The 19,338-nt window shown below is 29.9% G+C and overlaps 1 protein-coding gene across 7 annotated transcripts in view; it reads right to left on the bottom strand.

Annotated features, from left to right (window-relative positions):
- Nucleotides 1-19,338, bottom strand: part of LOC145247998 (acetyl-CoA carboxylase-like) — a 248,546-nt gene that overhangs the window by 60,430 nt on the left and 168,778 nt on the right. For 5 of the 7 annotated variants that reach the window (XM_080109676.1, XM_080109675.1, XM_080109673.1 and 2 more), the window contains 3 exons: nucleotides 14,972-14,986; nucleotides 3,323-3,457; nucleotides 620-728 (listed from right to left, as the gene is read on the bottom strand). In XM_080109676.1, coding sequence (XP_079965802.1) covers nucleotides 620-728; nucleotides 3,323-3,457; nucleotides 14,972-14,986 — 259 coding nt within the window. The remainder of the gene's footprint in view (nucleotides 1-619; nucleotides 729-3,322; nucleotides 3,458-14,971; nucleotides 14,987-19,338) is intronic. The other 2 variants (XM_080109674.1, XM_080109678.1) reach the window with 1 other exon arrangement.

The following is a 19,338-nucleotide window of genomic DNA, read 5'->3' as shown; positions in this document are numbered from 1 at the left end:
TGGTGAAATAATTTTTAAAAAGATGTACAAAAAAATAAATCAGTAGAAAAATAATCAGAAGTAGAAATAGAACATCGAATTATCAAGTTTTATATGTATAATGTGGAACCAAGTCAATGACAAGGGAGATAATCCTAGACTTAAATTGAAAAATTAATAGGATGCAATTTTTTAAAGAACATAATTATAGTTGATTTTGTTAATACATCTAGCACATTTTCTAGTAGCTCATTTTTCGTAATTTTTGGAATTTACACTTATTTCAACATGACATGTACGAGTGTACATAATGTTTTCCCTGAAGTTTGTTGGTTTAAAAGATCAATATAAACAAGCACCAAAGTTTTTAATTGTTTCATTAAAAATAACAATTGCCTCAATTTTATTTGGTAAATAAAAGAAAATACATTATTTCAGATCAAATATTTAACAGAATTTGTATATTGTATCATTAAATTGTAAAAGTTTTATAAAATAAATTAAAAAAAAAATTTTAAGTTGAATTAAGATAGTTAAAAAGAGAAGGAGGTGCCCAAAGAGGCTTAATAGGTATAAATAACATTCAGAAAAATATTTTTAAAATTATTGAATTGTAAATCTGTCAGGAAAAACAACCTACCTGTATTGACACTGTATCTTCCCTTCCTGGTGTGACATTTTTCTGAGACACAGGAGGATTTTCCACAACTTCTTCATCACCAAATCTCTCCATCAATGTATCAAAATACCTGAGAATAAATAAAATGCATAATAAAATAATCTTCCTATTCTTAAATGACTTCAAGGAATATCACCATTTGCCAATTGAATGGTTAAATTGTATGAAATCATATTGTTTTAAACGAGGAGGACTGAAAGAGTCAATAACTAATAAGACAACCTGCACAAATTCAATTGGGAATAGAAAATAAAATTAATTTACAAGCATAAAAAAATATAATAAGTAATTCTTGGGAGGATGGCATGATGGTCACAGAACTGATACTACACTAGAGTACACACACCCTGAATTAAGCATTAAAAGTATATTAGTCTGAAATAGTAAACAGAATTGAGCATTAGTAATAGTATAGTTCAACTTCAGACATACAGATACGAAATTTCCATTAGTAATAGATATATGTCTGACATAAGTTATCATGGGAAATTTAAGACACAAATAGCATTTAATCTGATGTCTCAAACTTTGATTCTAATTAGCCAATTTTTATGCGTTATTTTTGTATTATATCATTGGGCACTATAATAATGTACTTCGTTAAAATGTATTTTTTACAAAATATATAGATCTGCCCACACAATTGGTAATATGGAAATATTTTTTGTTATGACCAGAAAATTGAAATTAGAAAGGGAAATAACTCATTTTTAATTGAGGAATATAAAATGAATAGTCTCCTTTACAACTAAAATTGTATTTTTTTTCTATAAATTGATTCTTGTTGGTTATTGATATTTTTTTTTTTTCACGCCTTCCTGCATGTGTCATGTAATATGTAATGTGTTGGTGTGCTTTGATTTTGGCCTGTTTGTAATGTTTATATTATGGCAACAAAAATATCACAGCTATATAAACTCAAGCATAATTTGGCCAACATTAAATGATTGTCAGCTAATTGAATATATTTATTGTCACTTGTTTAGAATTTAAAAATTGAAATTCTCCTATTCAGGCTTGTTTTGTTTTATTAGCATATTAACCTTTTTAGGGTTATCTAATGTTGAATCCCCCCATTTTAGTAAGTTTTATGCTTCAAATATTTATTCATATAATGACAAACCACATGTTTTTTTTTGTTTTGTTTTTTTTACACAGTGATCACCACTTATCAAGGCCCGGAAGCCACTCATGGATAAGGGTTATTGCAAGTACATTACGTTAGTGAGGAGATTTGATGAAGTGTTTACTTAAGGGGGCGGTTCATTAGGAATTTGTTAACATTGGACTTGAAGACATTCAAGTTGTAGTCCGGAGGGAAGCAGGCAGACGGAACAGAGTTCCACAGGCATGCAGTTCTAAGAAAGAAGCTTTGTTCATGGAAACCGCGTTTTGATTTAGGCACATATAGAATGTCTGTGGATAACTTTATTTTATATAATGATTTCCACCTAGCATTGAGGCAATGTTCTCCCCATAAATATAAATATTGCCAGTTATTAGTATCATCAAAATATATATATATATATATATATATATATATATATATATATATAATAGAATTTCTCCCTTTCCCATTAAGTTCTTAACTCAGTTGGTAGAGCACCTGATATCAGTCACTGGGGTTTTAGTTTGGAATCTTGTTTGTTCTAGTCATACTGACGAGTTGTAGACATAACCGAACACATGACTTGATAAATATACATATATGTTCCCCCCCCCATACATGGAGCACTCTGCTGAAGTAAATAATCATTTCCACTTAGCACTGAGGCCATGCTCTTTTGTAAAAAAAAAAAAAAAAAAAAAAATTGAATATTTGCAGTTATTAGTAATGTAAAAAAAATATCTAAACATTATCCATCTAACAAGGTATTTATGATATCAATTTGTGAAATAAACAATACATCCTATTAAATCCATAGATTGGGCAGTGACAGTATTGAGTCAGAGTGAAATTTAGAGTTATACCAATTAAGCATTAAAGTTCCCAGATTGGTGCTTAACCATCAGATACAGTTTCATGTAATACCCAGGAAAAAGTAGTTTTTATACAGTTCTTTTATTTTCAATTTATTTTGTTTTAAAATCACACAATCAGTCACCAAAATGATAAAGTTCTGCTATATTTTTATAAATCATTTGCTATATTTTTATAAATCACTTGCTCAGAAAAATACTATTCATCTTTGCTTTTAGTGGATACATGAATCATAATACTCAAGTTTGACATACAAACATTAATTTTAGCCATAAATTACATTACATTCAATATTTTAAAGGTCTTAAAATGGCTTTCAACTTTCATATAACCATGTAAAAGTAGACAAACTATACAACTTAGATACAAAAATGAAAACAAGCATGTCAGACAGCAATATTTAATGTTTACAAGAAATTTAAATGTGATATTGAAGCCCTTAAAATAATAATTCAATAGTAAGTTCTGATGAGAGTTAAAGTTTATTGTTCTTCATTTGTTATGCCAAACCAAAAATAAACAATCTTCAAAGATGTACTGAACTAGAAAAGATTAGTTTGACTATATAAATTATAAAAAATCTAAATCTCTATAAAAAGCTCAAACTTTTTCGTTTAATAGTTATGTCAGAAATGTTTTAACATCAAGAGAAATGGTCTTTTTCTATGTTAAAGATTCCGTACTCTGTAAATTCTGTAAATGAAGAGAATGCAGTTACGATGCCCATTCTTTCTGTCAACATGGAGGAATCCACATGTTCCCATTGTTGCAAATCTTCAGCCTTGGACATGCTACCATCAAACCGCATCACCATCAACCTAATGAAAAAAGAAAAAGATCATAGGTTTCATAAGTCATTAAAAAAATAATGAATTCCAAACATAAAATGTTTCGTTTTTGTTTTAATTATAAAAATAAGTACAAATAAAATTATTAGTTTTTTGTTTATTTGTTTTTCTTTTTTAAATTAGCTGAATAATGTTATTTTACAAAATAGTCTTTGAACTAAGTGAAGATTCAGAAAATCAATTATGTTAGACATTAAAGGTGTTAAATGTTTTTGACTCCTAATGGGGGTATGACACCAATGATTTCGATGATCGTTTTTATAACCACAAGTTTTTTTGTTTTTTTTATTACATTTTCACCCCAAACAAGGCACATTGCCACTTTGATGTAGGGGGCTACTGTCAGAGACATAAGCTACAGGGATACTATGTGGGGAGTTTGGCGGCAAAGAATTCCAAAGTCTAGCGGTTCTAGGGAAGAAACTACTGGAGTAGAAGGCTCTCTTACATCTAGGGATCTCAACTAGGAAGGGGTGAGATTTTGCTGCTTTTCGGGTTTGTCGGGGGTATTTACGTCGAGGGGGTACAAATGTTTGCAGTTCGTCGGAGCATTCACCGTTAAAGTACTTGTAGAACAGGCAGAGGGATGCTACATTTCGTCGATGGGACAGAGGCTGAAGCTTAGATAACAGTTCAGGACTTATCTGGTTGACGACTCTCTTTTGAACTTTGTCTAGGAGCAAGAAACTAGTAGCAGATGCACCGGCCCAAATATGACAACAATACTTCATACATGGGCGAATGGTAGCCTTATAGAGGTACAGGATACTTTTGGGCGTTAGTAGCTTTCTAGCACGGTAAAGAGAACCTACCTTCTTCGCAGCAGTCCTGGCAATGCTCTCAATGTAATTATTCCAACTCATGTTTCCTGTGAACATTAGGCCAAGGAGTTTAAAAGACATACTTTCAGATAAAGAGTTTTGGGCCATTGCTATTGGTGGTCGAGAAGGTTTCTTGTAGTTATTGAAGGAAACAAGCTTAGTCTTAACAGCATTGAATGTGACCATCCATTTTTGTCCCCATTCCACTACAGATTGGAGGTCATCCTCTAGTGTTTCTGCCATTTCTTTAGATATGTGTTCATTTGTTTTCCTGTTGTATCTGTTATAGAGCATAAGGTCATCAGCATATATACCCATCTCGCAGGCAATTTTGTCAGGGAGGTCGCTTATGAACATTAGGAATAATAGAGGTCCAAGGATAGACCCCTGAGGCACTCCCGCATTTATATAATATTGTTTACATGCACGACCATCGAGGACAACCTGGATTTTTCTCTATCTAAGAAGAATTTAATTATGTTAAGTATTCTTCCAGTGATACCGTAAGATCTGATTTTCCTGAGAAGATCTTCATGCCATACCCTGTCAAAAGCTTTAGATATATCTAGAGCTACCACTCTATCCTCCCCTGCTTTGTCAAATGAATGGTATACATGCTCAGAGATTACAGTTAGGATGTTTGCTGTGGAACGGGCTAGCTTAAATCTATATTGTTGGTCGGTCAGAAGTTTAGCATCTGTAAGGTGATGGACTAGAGGTTAGTTAATTATGGACTCAAATATTTTAGCGAAAAGTGGGAGGAGGCTAATGGGGCGGTAATTTACTGGGTCAGTTCTTTTGCCAGAATTCTTGAAAACTGGTGCCACAGCAGTTTTCCAGCAGGCAAGAAAGCAAGATTCATTAAGGCATTTGTTGTAAAGTTTGGAGAGAACTGGCGCTACTTCAGCAGAGCACTTTTTTTAATAGCACAGCCGGGATGAGATCAGGTCCACATGCTTTTGAAGTGTCAAGATTTTTATGATAGCATGCACCTGAGAAGGAGTGATTTTCAGATCGTCTAGTGTGGCGTCTGTTTGCAAAGGAAAATCAGGGAGGGGATGGTTAGCAGGTTCCAGTGTTGAATTGGAGTCAAACTGACTGGTAAGCATGTTAGCCATCTTGGTTGCTGAGCAAACAACCTCATGATTGTTGGATAGTGAGGGAATTGTCGATTGCCCATTATTTACTACGCTGTTGTAGATTTTCCAGAAGTCACGGGTTCCTAATTTCTGTGCTTCGATGTGTTTTTGGTGGTTTCAGTAAATTCTCTCTTAGCTGTCACTATTTTTTTCTTACAGTTACTTCTGGCTTCTATATACTTCTGTGTTTGAACTGGACTTATGTCAGTTAAATCTGCGGTACACATGCTGCCTTTGCACGATGGCAGCTGCACAAGTAGAAGTAAACCATTGGGGAGAGTGAAATGAAACTATAACAATGAACCAATCACGGTACATTGAAAAAATTCTGCTCAAGTTCGGAATGCAAGATTGCGAACCGCGTACAACTCCCGTTGAGATGATTATAAATAAAAATATAGAGACCGAAATAAAATTAATAGACAATTGATTATACAGAGAAATGATTGGAAGTCTCATCTATTTGATGACCACAACTAGGCCTAATATATGTTACACTGTAACAAAGCTATCTCAACTTATCAAGACCGACAATTAAGGCCCTTAATTGTGCAAAACAAATCCTTCATTATCTAAAAGGAACCAATGAACAATCTTTAATATTTAAAAAGTCAACATATCCTCTAAATTTAGAAGGATTTTCAGATTCAGATTGGGGTAACTGAGGATAGAAAAAGTATACAGGGATACTGTTTTAGACTGTCAAAGACTGGACCTATGATCTCTTGGAAAACTAAAAAACAAATTGTTGCCCTTTCTACTTGTGAAGCAGAATTTGTGGCCCTCACCCATTCCGCACAGGAGGCAATTTTTCTGAACACCCTTCTAAAATCTATTTCAAAACCAGATCTAAGTAAAAAACCTATAGTAATTCATTGTGACAACCAGAATAGTATCTTATTAGCAAATAATTCTATGATTCATCAAAGGTCAAAGCATATTGATATCATATCATTTCATAAGGGATGAAATAAATAATAAATCTATTACTCTTAGTTATGTAACGTCTGAGAATAATATAGCCGACATATTCACTAAACCTATAAAAAGGATAAAATTAAAACATTTTAAAGCCAAACTTTTTGGAATCTAATCTATATATATAAAAGCGAAAATGTATGTGTATATGTATGTACGCTTTTCCTCGATGTCCACAAAAGGCTTCTTTCAAAGAAGCGCTTGCTTGGTTCATAACTTCTTAAAACTTTTTATATCATCTATAAATTGTAATATCTCAGAGTTATCCACGGAGCTCGCCTGTCTATTTAATTTTATTGACTTTCAAACGTTAATTATTCCACATTTCCCGCATCGGCACGCGTTACATTCGGTTTTCGGTATAAAAAAAAGCGAAACTCAACTCTAATCACAGGCCGAAAGCCAGTTGTCTCAAGAGAGCTAAGTAACATTTGTTCAATGTCGACTTCGTCATATCAGACTGTAGCTTTCATTTCGCTCCTCCTAATAAACAGGGAGCGGGTTTTTAAAAACAAACAAACCGATTTATTCACCTCATTCAAAACTGTCCCGCACGAAATCGTAACTGCTGAATACCTATCGCCGTCACGTCAATCAAAAACGCGCACCTGTTTTTTTTAACACTTTACTATTTTCCAACTGCGCATCGTGAAGGCTTTGTTTTTTTTCCACAGGCACCTGTTTCTTTTTCACATACCCCGAAAAACATCCGGGCAACGCCGGGTACCCCTCGCTAGTCATGAATAAATCTCTTTTCAGAAACCCATAAAGAGAAGCATGAACAATCAAAATCACACACAAAAAAACAATAATAGATTGTAAATTGTCCCGGGCATGATGTTATACTACAACCATTTTTATTTTACTAACCAAATTAACCAACTAATACCTAACAGAATGTTTCCAGTTTTTGTTAAACAAAAAAAAAATGTATATTTGTGTGTGTTTGTGTGTATATATATTTATGTATTTGAATAGGATTATATTTGTATATATATATATATATATATATATATATATATATTTGAAAAGTGTTTATTTTTATATGTATCAAAAAAAAAAAAAAAAAAAAAACTTTAAAAAATGGCTTCTTTTTGCACACATTATACCAATATATTAATTCTTTTTGACCGATGAGAATAAAGACAAATTCCCCAAAAACAAAAAAACAAATTATTTTATTTGTTCATTTTTATTTCATTTATTTTTTTCCTTTTCTCAAGTCAAACCAAATTGAATCCGAAAATTATATCAAAAAAAAAAAAAAAAAAAAAAAAAAAAAGGTGTATTAAATGCTTTTGACTCCTAATGGAGGGTATGACACCAATGATTTCGATGATCATTTTTATAGCCATAAGTTATAAATACCAACCAATGAAACACTTCCAAAGTCACTATAAAAATTGTCGAATTTTGGAATCAATCAGCTCACCGTTGTCTCCGTCACAAACCTGCATTTGATTCTTCGCCACCATCTTTGTTACTGGAAATTACTTAACACTCAAGATCGAAACTGCACTGATTCTTCACCGCCATCTTTGTTCAACAATGTCTCAACACTTAAAGTCCCATGCCTTTTGTTTTCAGTAGCATTAAATATATCTTGTTAAACGAGGGCATTCAATACTATATATTCTGAGAGGAATGTTTTAAACTAATGATGGTACCCTCGCTGTAAAATTTTCTTTCTAAGAGTAATGTGTTCTAATAGTGCTGCAATGTATTTCAAGAGCAATACTAAAGGTCATTTTATGATGATGAAATTGAAACCCAAAACTGAAATCCTATTTCAAAATTCATTTGTTCACTTTTTTTGTTGTTTTAAATATCTGTTGCATAATGTAAATTTAATATTTTTCTCTGCAATATTGCTGTTCCTAACAATAAATATCAGCTATTAGTGAGACTGAATATATCAAAGCTTGATGAATTCTTGATGATCAGTCAGCTACTTTGGTTTGGCCATATTGAAAAGAATGACTCTTGGATAAGGTGGAGGGCCAGAAAAAAGTTGAACGACCCAAAATACTTAAATGCAAACTATCAACAAGGATTTTGGAAATTTAAATTTGAACAAAATCAATCTCAAGACTTTGAGACTGAGATTGCAGCCTGTCAGAAAAATAAGATAAAATTTCAGTGTTTTTAAGAATAATTTCTTTTTCTTATTTTTAAATGGTATTTTACAAAATACAATTATGCTAATTTTAGTTTACCATTAAAAACAAAATAGAAGCAAATGTAATATTTGTTGAAATAACTTCAGTTGCCAATTTTTCCTTTCCAAAACAAAAAAAAAATAAAATTGTTCTTGCAACAGTTGCTTCCTGATAGTGGTTAAACAAAATGTCTGTTGACTTCATTTCCTTCCTTCTCCACTCTTCCAATTCTCACACCGTTTTTATCCCCCCCCCATCACATGACCTGTAAATACGTGACTCGGGTTTGGTATAAAAGCTCAGTCAGTCTTCATGGCATCTCTTTCAGATCCCACCTGAGTAGATTGGTTGAGGATTTAGGCATTCAAACATGGAAAGGGAGCAGATTATTAAGATGAAAAAATAACAGAAAAAACTTGGACAATTTCTTTTGTGTTCACTTTCATACTCAGTATCAACAAAAAAAAAAAAAATTAAATAAAAAAATAAAGCTATCATTATTGAATTCTGGGTTGCAATTTTATACTGTTGATAAGATTTGATATTTTGTTTTACAAAAAGAATGCTCAAAATTTTTAAATTTTAATTTCTAAAATAGAGAAAATATTTTATGATTAACAATAATATTTGTTGCAAGACCGATAAAAAAAAAAATGAATTCCCTGAACAGAACAGTTTTCCAACACTTTCACGTATGCTTATAAAGATTAAAATCAAAATATGATACTAAACCTTATGGGTAGAATTCTTATTCTAATTTTGATCAAAATCTATTAGATGATTGTAATTTTGGAAAATGTCTCAAATTTAAAGCTTATAGGATTTTAAGAAATTGAAATTTAGGGAATCTTGATGAATAAGTGTCTAATGACTATGGATCAAAGTTAATTCAAATCTGAAATATTTGAAGTTTCAAATGAGAGAATGTACCTATATTTGTCCTCTAAGACTAAAATACCCTAAAGAAATTTTAATCTGGGAAATATTAATTGATGTCTAGTACCTATTAAAATTTCACAAAAATCAAATGTATCTGAATTTTCACAAAGGTCTTAATTACTAAGGTTGAGGGAATAATAAAAAGATAAACACAGATAACTGTTACTTCTTAAGCTAGTGAGACAGGTGATTAAAATGAGTACCTGCTATATCCAATGGGTTCTAACTGAAGTTTCTCAAATTATAGACTTTCATGGGATAGCTAAGAGTTCTTAAGTTAATAGATGTAGAACAGTCCAGGTAGCAGGTTTGATTCATAAGGGAAAATCAAGGAAAACATAGCAGTGATAAAGATGGACTTAAGAGAAAGAAAGATCAAGACCTGGCAAGAGATAAGTTAGTTTAGAAGTAAATTTCTAAAGGCCATCCAACACATGCCAACATGTAAAACAAATGTTAAACTGGATAAGATGTTACATTGCAAAACACTATTCTTAGTTTTTCTTATTGTCTCAAAATACAATTTAAATTCTTCCAAATTAAATTGAAAGAAAATCTTTTGGGATCATTTTGTTATTAATTTTAACTTAAAACAAGATGTATGCTTAATCATAGTTCAATTAAACAATATATTTTTTTTAGAATGAATGACACAGAGCACACTGTTTAAAGTAATTTCAGCAAAACTAAATTAGTATTTTTATAATAACTTAGAAAAAAGGGGAATATAAAAAAGATTTAAAAGCTTTGTCTATCATTTTTCAGAACCATCTTGCAATGTCTGAATAAATAAAATATTAGTTGGGATCTTCTTTTGTCATCTTTCTTCAACAGACAAGAAATTAATTTTAAGATGACTAAGTAATTCACTTGTGGAGTTCAAAAAAAAAAAAAAAAAAAAAAAAAGCCACTAAATATTCAAAGGATTACATAATATTTTGACAAAATAAAAATAAAATTTTAAATACCTAAAATGGCAAAAACAATATCAGAAGATTCAAAGAATTTACAGGTCAAAAGATTTTCAACAAAAGCATGCAGATGATAGATTAAAAGATGATGGCAAAAAAAGGTTATCATGCAAAAAGAAAAACAATTCACTGCAAATGAGGAACATGAAAGTTTGTGATTAACTTTGAAAACAGCCAAAGTTTCTTAGAAAAGTTGCATAGCACTAATTTTTAAATGTGTGAGTAAATAATATATTTACATATGTTATGAAATTATATATGGCAATTAAGCTACACAATTTTTGTGTTTCAAACGAGGGAAAAATCTATGTAGCTTAATTGCCATATATATTTTCATAACTTACAACCTGGCTCTTCTACATGAAGTAAATACTGAAAAAGAAAATACTCTGTTGAAGTAAATACTGAAAAATCTACACATATTTTCTTATTAAATTTCATGTGGATACATGAAATATAGAGAACATTGGACAAGACCATAGGTTAAAGAATGCAATTTCTATTAAATAAAAAGGTTAGACTCATTTCATGCTTCATCTATTAACAAAGTTTTAAGAATAATGAAAATTTATTGAATGAACTCTACACTGATATTTATATTTCAATCATGAAATATAAATACGTTCGGAATTGTTAAGTGTAAAAGTTATGGTCAATTTAGTAAAAAATAAAAAATCTCCATAGGACTTCTGAGAAAGTCAAAGTCAATGCCCGAGAGTGTAAAGTGTTATTCAGGAGTCACTTTTTTGTATTAAAAAAATCTCCCTTCCTTGCCAGTCTTACTTATTTTTCTCTCATTACTTCACCCCTCCCTTTTCCAAATATACATTCTTAAATTTAGTTCACATGATTCTTTCAAAACAGGGAAGGGGGTGGTATAGAATAATTTTTAAAAACTCAGTTGTGGTCTGGCTTTCAAATTAACACACATGAAAATCTCTTGGCATTGATAATCAACTGCCTATATCAGTAAATGTCCTTTTCAATCCTTTTATAATTAAGGCATGCATTTCTGAGGCGTTTGATTCAATTTTCATTTAATCAGATTTCAATGTATTAATAATGTCTAATACCTTTTCAACATTTTTAATGAGATAAGAACATTTGGACATTTTGCCATATCAAACATTTCACTGTTTTCCTAAAACTTGGGAAAAAAAAATCAACTTTGCATTCAAAATTTCTGGACATTTCTGTTAGAGTTTTTTTTTTTCTCAATTCACATTCATTCTTTCTTATATTTTCCAAATTTTCATTTTTTCTTATTTCAATCACTGTGTTATATATCATTCCATAAACGGAGGGAAGGGCTATGAATTGTAACAGGATGTTCAAACATCACTCAAAAATAAAAAATTTTTTTAACTAAATCCATAAGTTTTCTTGAATTTAAACATTAAATAACCAATCCATCTGATTTCAGCAGATCAAACAGATCAGCCTACACAATATACTATAAATAAATAATCACATAACAGAAGAAAATCGTCAGCATAAATGAACCCTAACACATGAAGGCTGGAGGTCAGTTTAGTCAGAACAGTCAAAATAAATATCAACATTGACAACAAGAGTTCAAAGAAAAATAAAGCAAATCATAAAAAGCATTGGGATTCTTCAAAATAAAAAAAATAAAATAAAAATTGTTTAATATTGGATCTTCTTTCGAAGAAACAAAGAAACATGAAAATTATTTGGATAACAAAAAAATTAATCCAAAAGTTGATAATGCTAATAAAATGAACACTGACCTCAATCTCGTTAAATGTCTCATTGTTATTTTGAATTAACTTTGTATGCAATTACTGTATACAAGGTTAATTTTTGGTATACAGTGACTGACTGTATTGCAGTTTTCTTAATTTTATTAATTTAGGGGAAAAAATGGCTGTATAATTTAATAGGAAAGCAGAATACATATTACAGATAGCAACTAAAAACATGTTGAGAAAACAGAACACAAAGAATCAGATAAGTTTGACATCAGGACTTAATGAGTAATCGATATTATTTAAGACCTGCTGAGTCACCCTGTATTGCCCATTTATTATATAAAAAAAAATAGTTGTCCCTACCTGATGTGTTCAAGTAATGATGTTTTAACTATTTCTATAATTAGTCAATGTAAATAGTTTACAAAATTTTCAATATATTAATACATGAAGCCAGAACAATTGAATTTCATAAAGTAATTAATTAAAATTACTAACTTGTAATTAATTAAATACAATCAATTAAATTAAATTACTAACTTGTAGTAGAATGCATTTTGATTTTATAAAACCAAAATGCATTTTACTGGATTTAGTTTAATAATTAAATTAGTTTTTGTAAATAAATTTTGTTTAAAATAGGATTTTTTTTTTTTACAAAAGATAATTCACTAAAATTGTGAACTTGTTTACTAAGAAATTGAAATACATCCTAGCAGATTTAATTTCTTAATTACATTTTTAGTAAATTATTTTTTTCAAAGTGAGTTTTGTTAAGTTTGGTTTATTTCAATAAATAAATAATGTGTATGTCACGTAAGTGATCAGTTTTACTTAAAGGGTGAAAAAAAAAATTTTTTAAAATAAAAATTATATTTGTTTTAAAATTAAATAAGCATTTAAACAACTGCAAGATTGAAATATGATAATAGCATCTGCATAGAAATGTGGTGCGTGGTCATTTTTGTCAGATTTTTTATATTCTTTCCCATTGTATTGTTTAAAATCCATACTTATTTGACATTATCCTTGAGAATTTTTTTTTAGGTAAGGATATATTATTTTGATTATTTGGACTACTATTCTCATTTTGGTTGTTATAGAATGCTTTAAAGCATAATATATTAGCGTACTATGTTCCGGCATTGCCTAAAAAAACTAAGAAATGAAAAATCTCCTCTTGACTATTGTTGCTGCTTCTTTTGACAAGATGGTGGTTTAGCTGAGAGTGGATGTTTGAGAAAGGAGTACATTAACGTTGGTAGCAGACGAAGATGGAGCCTCTCCTGAAATTTTAAGAGACTTGTTGCAATGAAGATTTGTTTTATTTTTGTTGTTTTTAGGAACTAATTCTCACAAGACACCAGCAATGGTAATCTGAGTTAAGACTTGAGTTATTTCCCCTTGTGTATAGGTAAAAGAAAGTCTGTTTAGAGTGATCCCCTCTTGGCTGTTGCTATAGTAGTTCCTTTTTTGGCTGTTGCTGTAATAGTTTCTTTGACAAGATATTGGTATAGCTGAGACTGGATGTTTGAGGAAAAATACATTAACAATTCCCACCACTGTGAAACTATCATGTAAGTAACATATTGCAATATAATACAATGTTATTAAGTATTAAAATTTAGGTCAAAATCAAATTAATATATGCAAAATATTTTGTAGTAAACATTTAAATTATATTCCATAAAGTGCAGCTTGTAATTCGAATAATCAAAAAATGGAAAGTTTCAAATAATCTTAAAAGAAACTGAATCAAGACGATACGAACTTTAATTAGACTTCTTTTGAATGAGTGCCTGTTAGATTAAGTAGTAAAAAGAAATTTCAAGAGGATGATCAAAGACCAGGTTTACATTAAAATGGAGGAAAATGAATGCTAATGATTTTCACAAAAGTGCCAGTCACATTGATAATTATGGGTGAAATCATTATCTGAAACTATATTACTATATTAAAGGAAAATAAACAGAAACTGAAAATAATCATGAATTCTATGGTGAGTACATTCACCAACAGGCTAGTAAAAAAATGTTTGGGTAAATATAACAAAAATAAAATGGAAGTATGTTAAAGATAAAATGATTTAATTTTTGTCTAAGAAAAGTTTCTAAATGCACAAACAAAATAAATATATCATTTGCTAACAATGAAAAATAAATGGTGCTGCCAATATAAATATATAAACCTTACTAAATATTTGAAACTGTTGATTTGAATGACAAGGTGAGTACTTGTGATTTATAGGATAAGTTTTACTCGTTTTCTCCATTTGTAACTAAAAAAAAAATGAAATTATTATTAATCCAGGTTAAATTGATTGATGTAATTGAAAATTTGTTTTTGTGATACAAACCAATTTAGGATAAAATGAATAAGATTTTTATGTAGTTTTTGTTTAAGCTACTTTGGTCAATGAAATAGGGGAAGATATGTGAGAGAGAAAGAGGGTGATTACAATATCCAGACAAGTCTTATACATAAAATTCATGCCATGTAGTTATAAATTCTAAATTCCAATGGAAATACAGATCTTTGAGCTATCCTCAAACGAAGAGACTGGATTAATATGGGTTAAATTAAAAAACAGAAGAGAGGAATATCAGAAAAATACAAACAATAGGAGAGAAAGTTTCGTGCTAACTTTTGTGTCAAAGAATATTAGTCAGTCATTATTTATACGCTGCATATAAATGCTGAAAGCAGGAGGAGGGGGATAACAAGAGGGAGGAGGAGAAGATGAGGGATGAACTGAAGTCACTTACCCCGATTGGTTAAGTCTGAAATTAATAAACATCAGTTAGATGCAATGATGAAGATTTCTTTGATTTCAAATGAAAAAAAAGATGAGAAATAAATATAAAAAATCATTGATGAAAAATAAAAGTGAAAAGAAATGTTGATGGCAAAAGTATGTTGATTATAAGTAATGTTAAATTCTGTTCAATTGTTTAATTCTACTTAAATTCTACACCATTCTTCCAATGAATCATAGTTGAAAAACAATTTTCCTTGGGGACAATTTAGCTATTTGGACAGAGCTAAAGAAATTTTAGATATCCAAGTGATTGAAAATGGTTGACAAATTTAGTACTACTGAAAACAATAATTTGTATTTCAATAGTTTTGATAATATTAATGTGATATTGATTGTAAAAAAAAAAAAAAAAAAAAAAAAAAAAAAAAAAAAAAGTGATTTTATCATATTCACCTTCAAATTTATTATTGGAACAAATGTCAAGATCTCAGAAAGGAAGAAGAATGTCAATGGCAAAAGAGGACAGACAAGGAATGGGGAAGATAAAGAGAAGTTATCATAAAAAGTGTAAATGGTGAGAGAGAAGTAGAAAATGGTAAACATGAGAAAAGAAAAGCTATACAGAACCATAAAATTCAGTTCTTGGCAAACAGTAAAGATGCGAACACAGAGTGAGGTTTGTTTATCTCGAAAATAGACTTATGTACAAACTGTATAACAAAAAAAGATAAAATGCTTGGACATTTTTATGGAAAAACAATCAGCTATACAAAACTACAAATTTACTACTGGATCAAAAGATTATTTAAATAATTTGTCCTGTCTGAATCTGCATGCATTCTTTCTCCCAAATGAAAAGGAAAAACTAAAGAGATTTTTTTTTAAAATGTCTGCCATCACACACACACCATTCAAACATTTATAAAGCTATTTTCAGGCATATTAAAACTTTTCATCTTAGTGAAGAGAATTTCTTCCTCAACACTGAATTTTGTTTCATGAAATAGTGATTTTTTTTTCACTCCAAACAAGACATCTTATAACTTCTAAATAAAGGGCAACTATTTGGGATCGTGTCTAACAGGGAACAGCAAGAGATATTTTCACAATACATTAAAATTTTTGCAGGTTAGTAAAGTCAGGGAAGCAAAAAACAGTGAATTCCAAAGTTTAGCAGTCTGAGGGACTAAACTATTAGAGTAGAAGGTTTTCTGGCATCTAGGAGTTTCAACAGTAAAGAGGCAAGATTTTATTACTTGTTGGATTAGTTGGGATTATTTCTAAATCCTCCCAAAATAAATTCAGTTGCTTTTAAGTTTGGAGTTTCTATTTTTCCTTAATGTAAATAAAGCTTATTAATTTACTCTACATTTATCCAGTTGTATGCGTTGCATTTTTAAGTCTATGATAGATTTGAAAAGAAACCAGATTTTTATTTTATATATCTTTTATTGTATTATACTAAAAAGCATTCATAAAATTCACAAAATATTTTTGGCTAACAGCTATTTTGATTAGCAAAAATTTAGACATTTTAAAATTTTAACAATGTAAAAACAAAATATAATTAACTTTAGTTAAGTGAAATAACTTAAGTGTAGACACAGAAGAAAAATGGGCTCCAGATTTTGGCCAAGTTTCAGAAAAATCTAATGGATTTATGAAAAGTTATGGGGCAAAACTTGTCATTTTTGGCCATTTTGGGGCATTTTTTTTACTTCTTCTGAGCCCCAACAGCAACAGAAATTTTTGCCCAAAATATTTTTTATTGTGCATATCTATTTAATGAAATACAATTTGTGGCAAAATTTCAGGAAAAACTAATGGACGGTTATCTGGCAATTGTCCAGACTAACACACGCACGGGCGCAATTGAAAACATAGGTCCCTCTCCGATAAATCAGGGGACTAAAATATTACTTTGAGAGAACGGGACTAAAATATTACTTTGAGAGAACTAATAAAATTTTTTAAAATAGCACCAAGAAAAAAATAAGGATTAGAAAAAGTCAAAAGCTTCTATTGTGCTGAAGATAAAAATCTGAAATCTCATATTAGAGAGTAAAGTGGATACAAAACATTTTAATGCTGATAGTTAACAAAAAATAATTTTAAAAAAGAAATGACTAAGTATTCCTATTCCTACTAAGGGCATCCTTTGTTTAACCCACTTAGAATTGAAAAGGGCACAAATCTTTTATACAATGAAGAAAATACATTGGTTAAAGGAAATGCATAAGACTGATTGTATAGGCACTAGTTAACTATAAAAATGATGCTAGAATGTATCTCTATGGAACCGGCCTGATGATTTTCCTTGGGAATGAAACACAAACATGTTTATGTAGCATACTTGCCGTAAATATATTTTTTCCTACTACTAAACCCTACTTGTGTACTGAGCACTGTTAAAGTATGGAACAATATAGGTATAATAGAAATTCTAGTGTAAAATGTACTACATTTAATTTATATTATATTATTATATATTGACAACACTGCTTCTTTTGTTTATGTCAGCTGACTAGTTTAAATCTAAGGATGTTTTATGATGACAGTATTGGATATGTTGTTGCAAGGTGATGAATGGTATTACTATTGTTATTTATTGATATAGTTTTTCTAATGTGATGTAATTGCACGTTTATTTTATATTGATGGTTCGACCATGCATCTAACATTTGTTTATTTCTATTCCATAGATGTGCGTGGAGGTAATTTAGCTCATTAAAGCCTAGCCATAGGTTATAGTTGTTTTTTTAACACAATAATATTTTACAATAGACTAGCTATACTGACACAGCAATGACAATTATTTCAAATATTTCCTTTCTTTTAATCACACCTTTTTGGTCATTTTATGCTACAAATTATTAACCTGTATTTGTGTTTATAAAAATAAATCAAGAGTTAAAATATAAACACAATGAATAGGTTAACATAATAATTTAATCAATGGATTTTTTTTTCAAGACAAATCCAGCAAGTCTAAACGATCTTATGTAAAAGATTAAAAAAGAAACCAAACAGGTGATATGTTCTAGCAGTCATTATGCTACAATTGAACTTATAAAAACGACAAAACATTTAAGTTATCTTCACATTTGTAAAAATGTTCAAATTGCAGTTTAGACGATTCGACCAGAAGTGGATTATCACAGATTCACACAAAGTAAATGATGTCAGCAATATTAAATTTCATTTAATTTCAATTTAATACAAGTGGGGGGGGGGCAGCTTTGCCTGGTCGTAAAATATGCTTAAATATGATATTTTAATTAGTCCAGCTTGTATATATTATTATAGAGTCGTGATTTTAAAAGTTAAGTATTTGGGTGCCATCAGCTAGAATCGAAACTTAAAGCAAAACTGTAGCATTCAAAGCTGGTGATGTTACCACTGTACCAACATGACACGCATATGAACTGATTAAAAATAAACTAAGATGAATGTACAAAATGTATTACAATTTTTTTTCAATTTTGACCCCCTTTTTGACCCTTTAAAAACTATTTTAACCGGCTAAAGACCCATAAAAGAATGGCCCATAAAAAATCCAATCATTTGAGGCTCCTAGCGCTGCTCTGCAACTTATTTTCGGAAGAGATAGAGTTTAAAAATATGGAGACAGACAGACATAGTGAGTTTTATAAATGAGATTATTTTAAAATTTGTTTATACAAAGCAAAATTTTTTGTATTTATAAAAACAAATATAAAGCATATTTATTAATTTTCAAGCTAATATTTGTTATGACATGTTTTTCTGGATAGGTATACCGTCATGAAAAAGGAAATGTTTAAATAACAATTAGCAATGTATGAACAGGAAAACAGAAAACATTAAATTATTACTAAGCAAATAAAATTTGAAAAATAACATCCAAAAGTAGACATCTCTGATATGTAAATAAACCATGCATTTGTAGAAGACTAAGTGGCTTAAAAATACTAAATAGTGAACATCGATTAGCTATTTGCATGTTTTGGTATTTAAGGTTACTTGTGGCATATAAAGACAACATTGGAAGGATGTTAAGAAATAAAATTATTTAAACTAACATTTTATATAAATAAATTTAAGAAATAAATAGTGTAATATTTAATTTAAACAATTGTTTATCTGATATCTAAAGTAGATCAAGCATTGTTGGATTTTTTTCTTTTAACAATGCAAGATTTTGATAATACTAATCTTCTGGATCAGAATAAGCATTTCTTTAAAGGCTTTGAAGCAAAGTACTTTTTTAATTGCAAAGAATATGACAAACAAATAATTGGCTAGACAGAAACAAATATTGATTTATTGGATGCATTGTTATATGGGCTTACTGTTGAGAATATGACTAACTTATTTTATATATTAGAAATTTAT

Source organism: Euprymna scolopes, chromosome 26 (genome assembly GCF_053919585.1).
Source record: "Euprymna scolopes isolate OS-2025 chromosome 26, ASM5391958v1, whole genome shotgun sequence".
Lineage (NCBI taxonomy): Eukaryota > Metazoa > Mollusca > Cephalopoda > Sepiida > Sepiolidae > Euprymna > Euprymna scolopes.
This window is presented reverse-complemented; position numbering and strand designations above follow the sequence as displayed.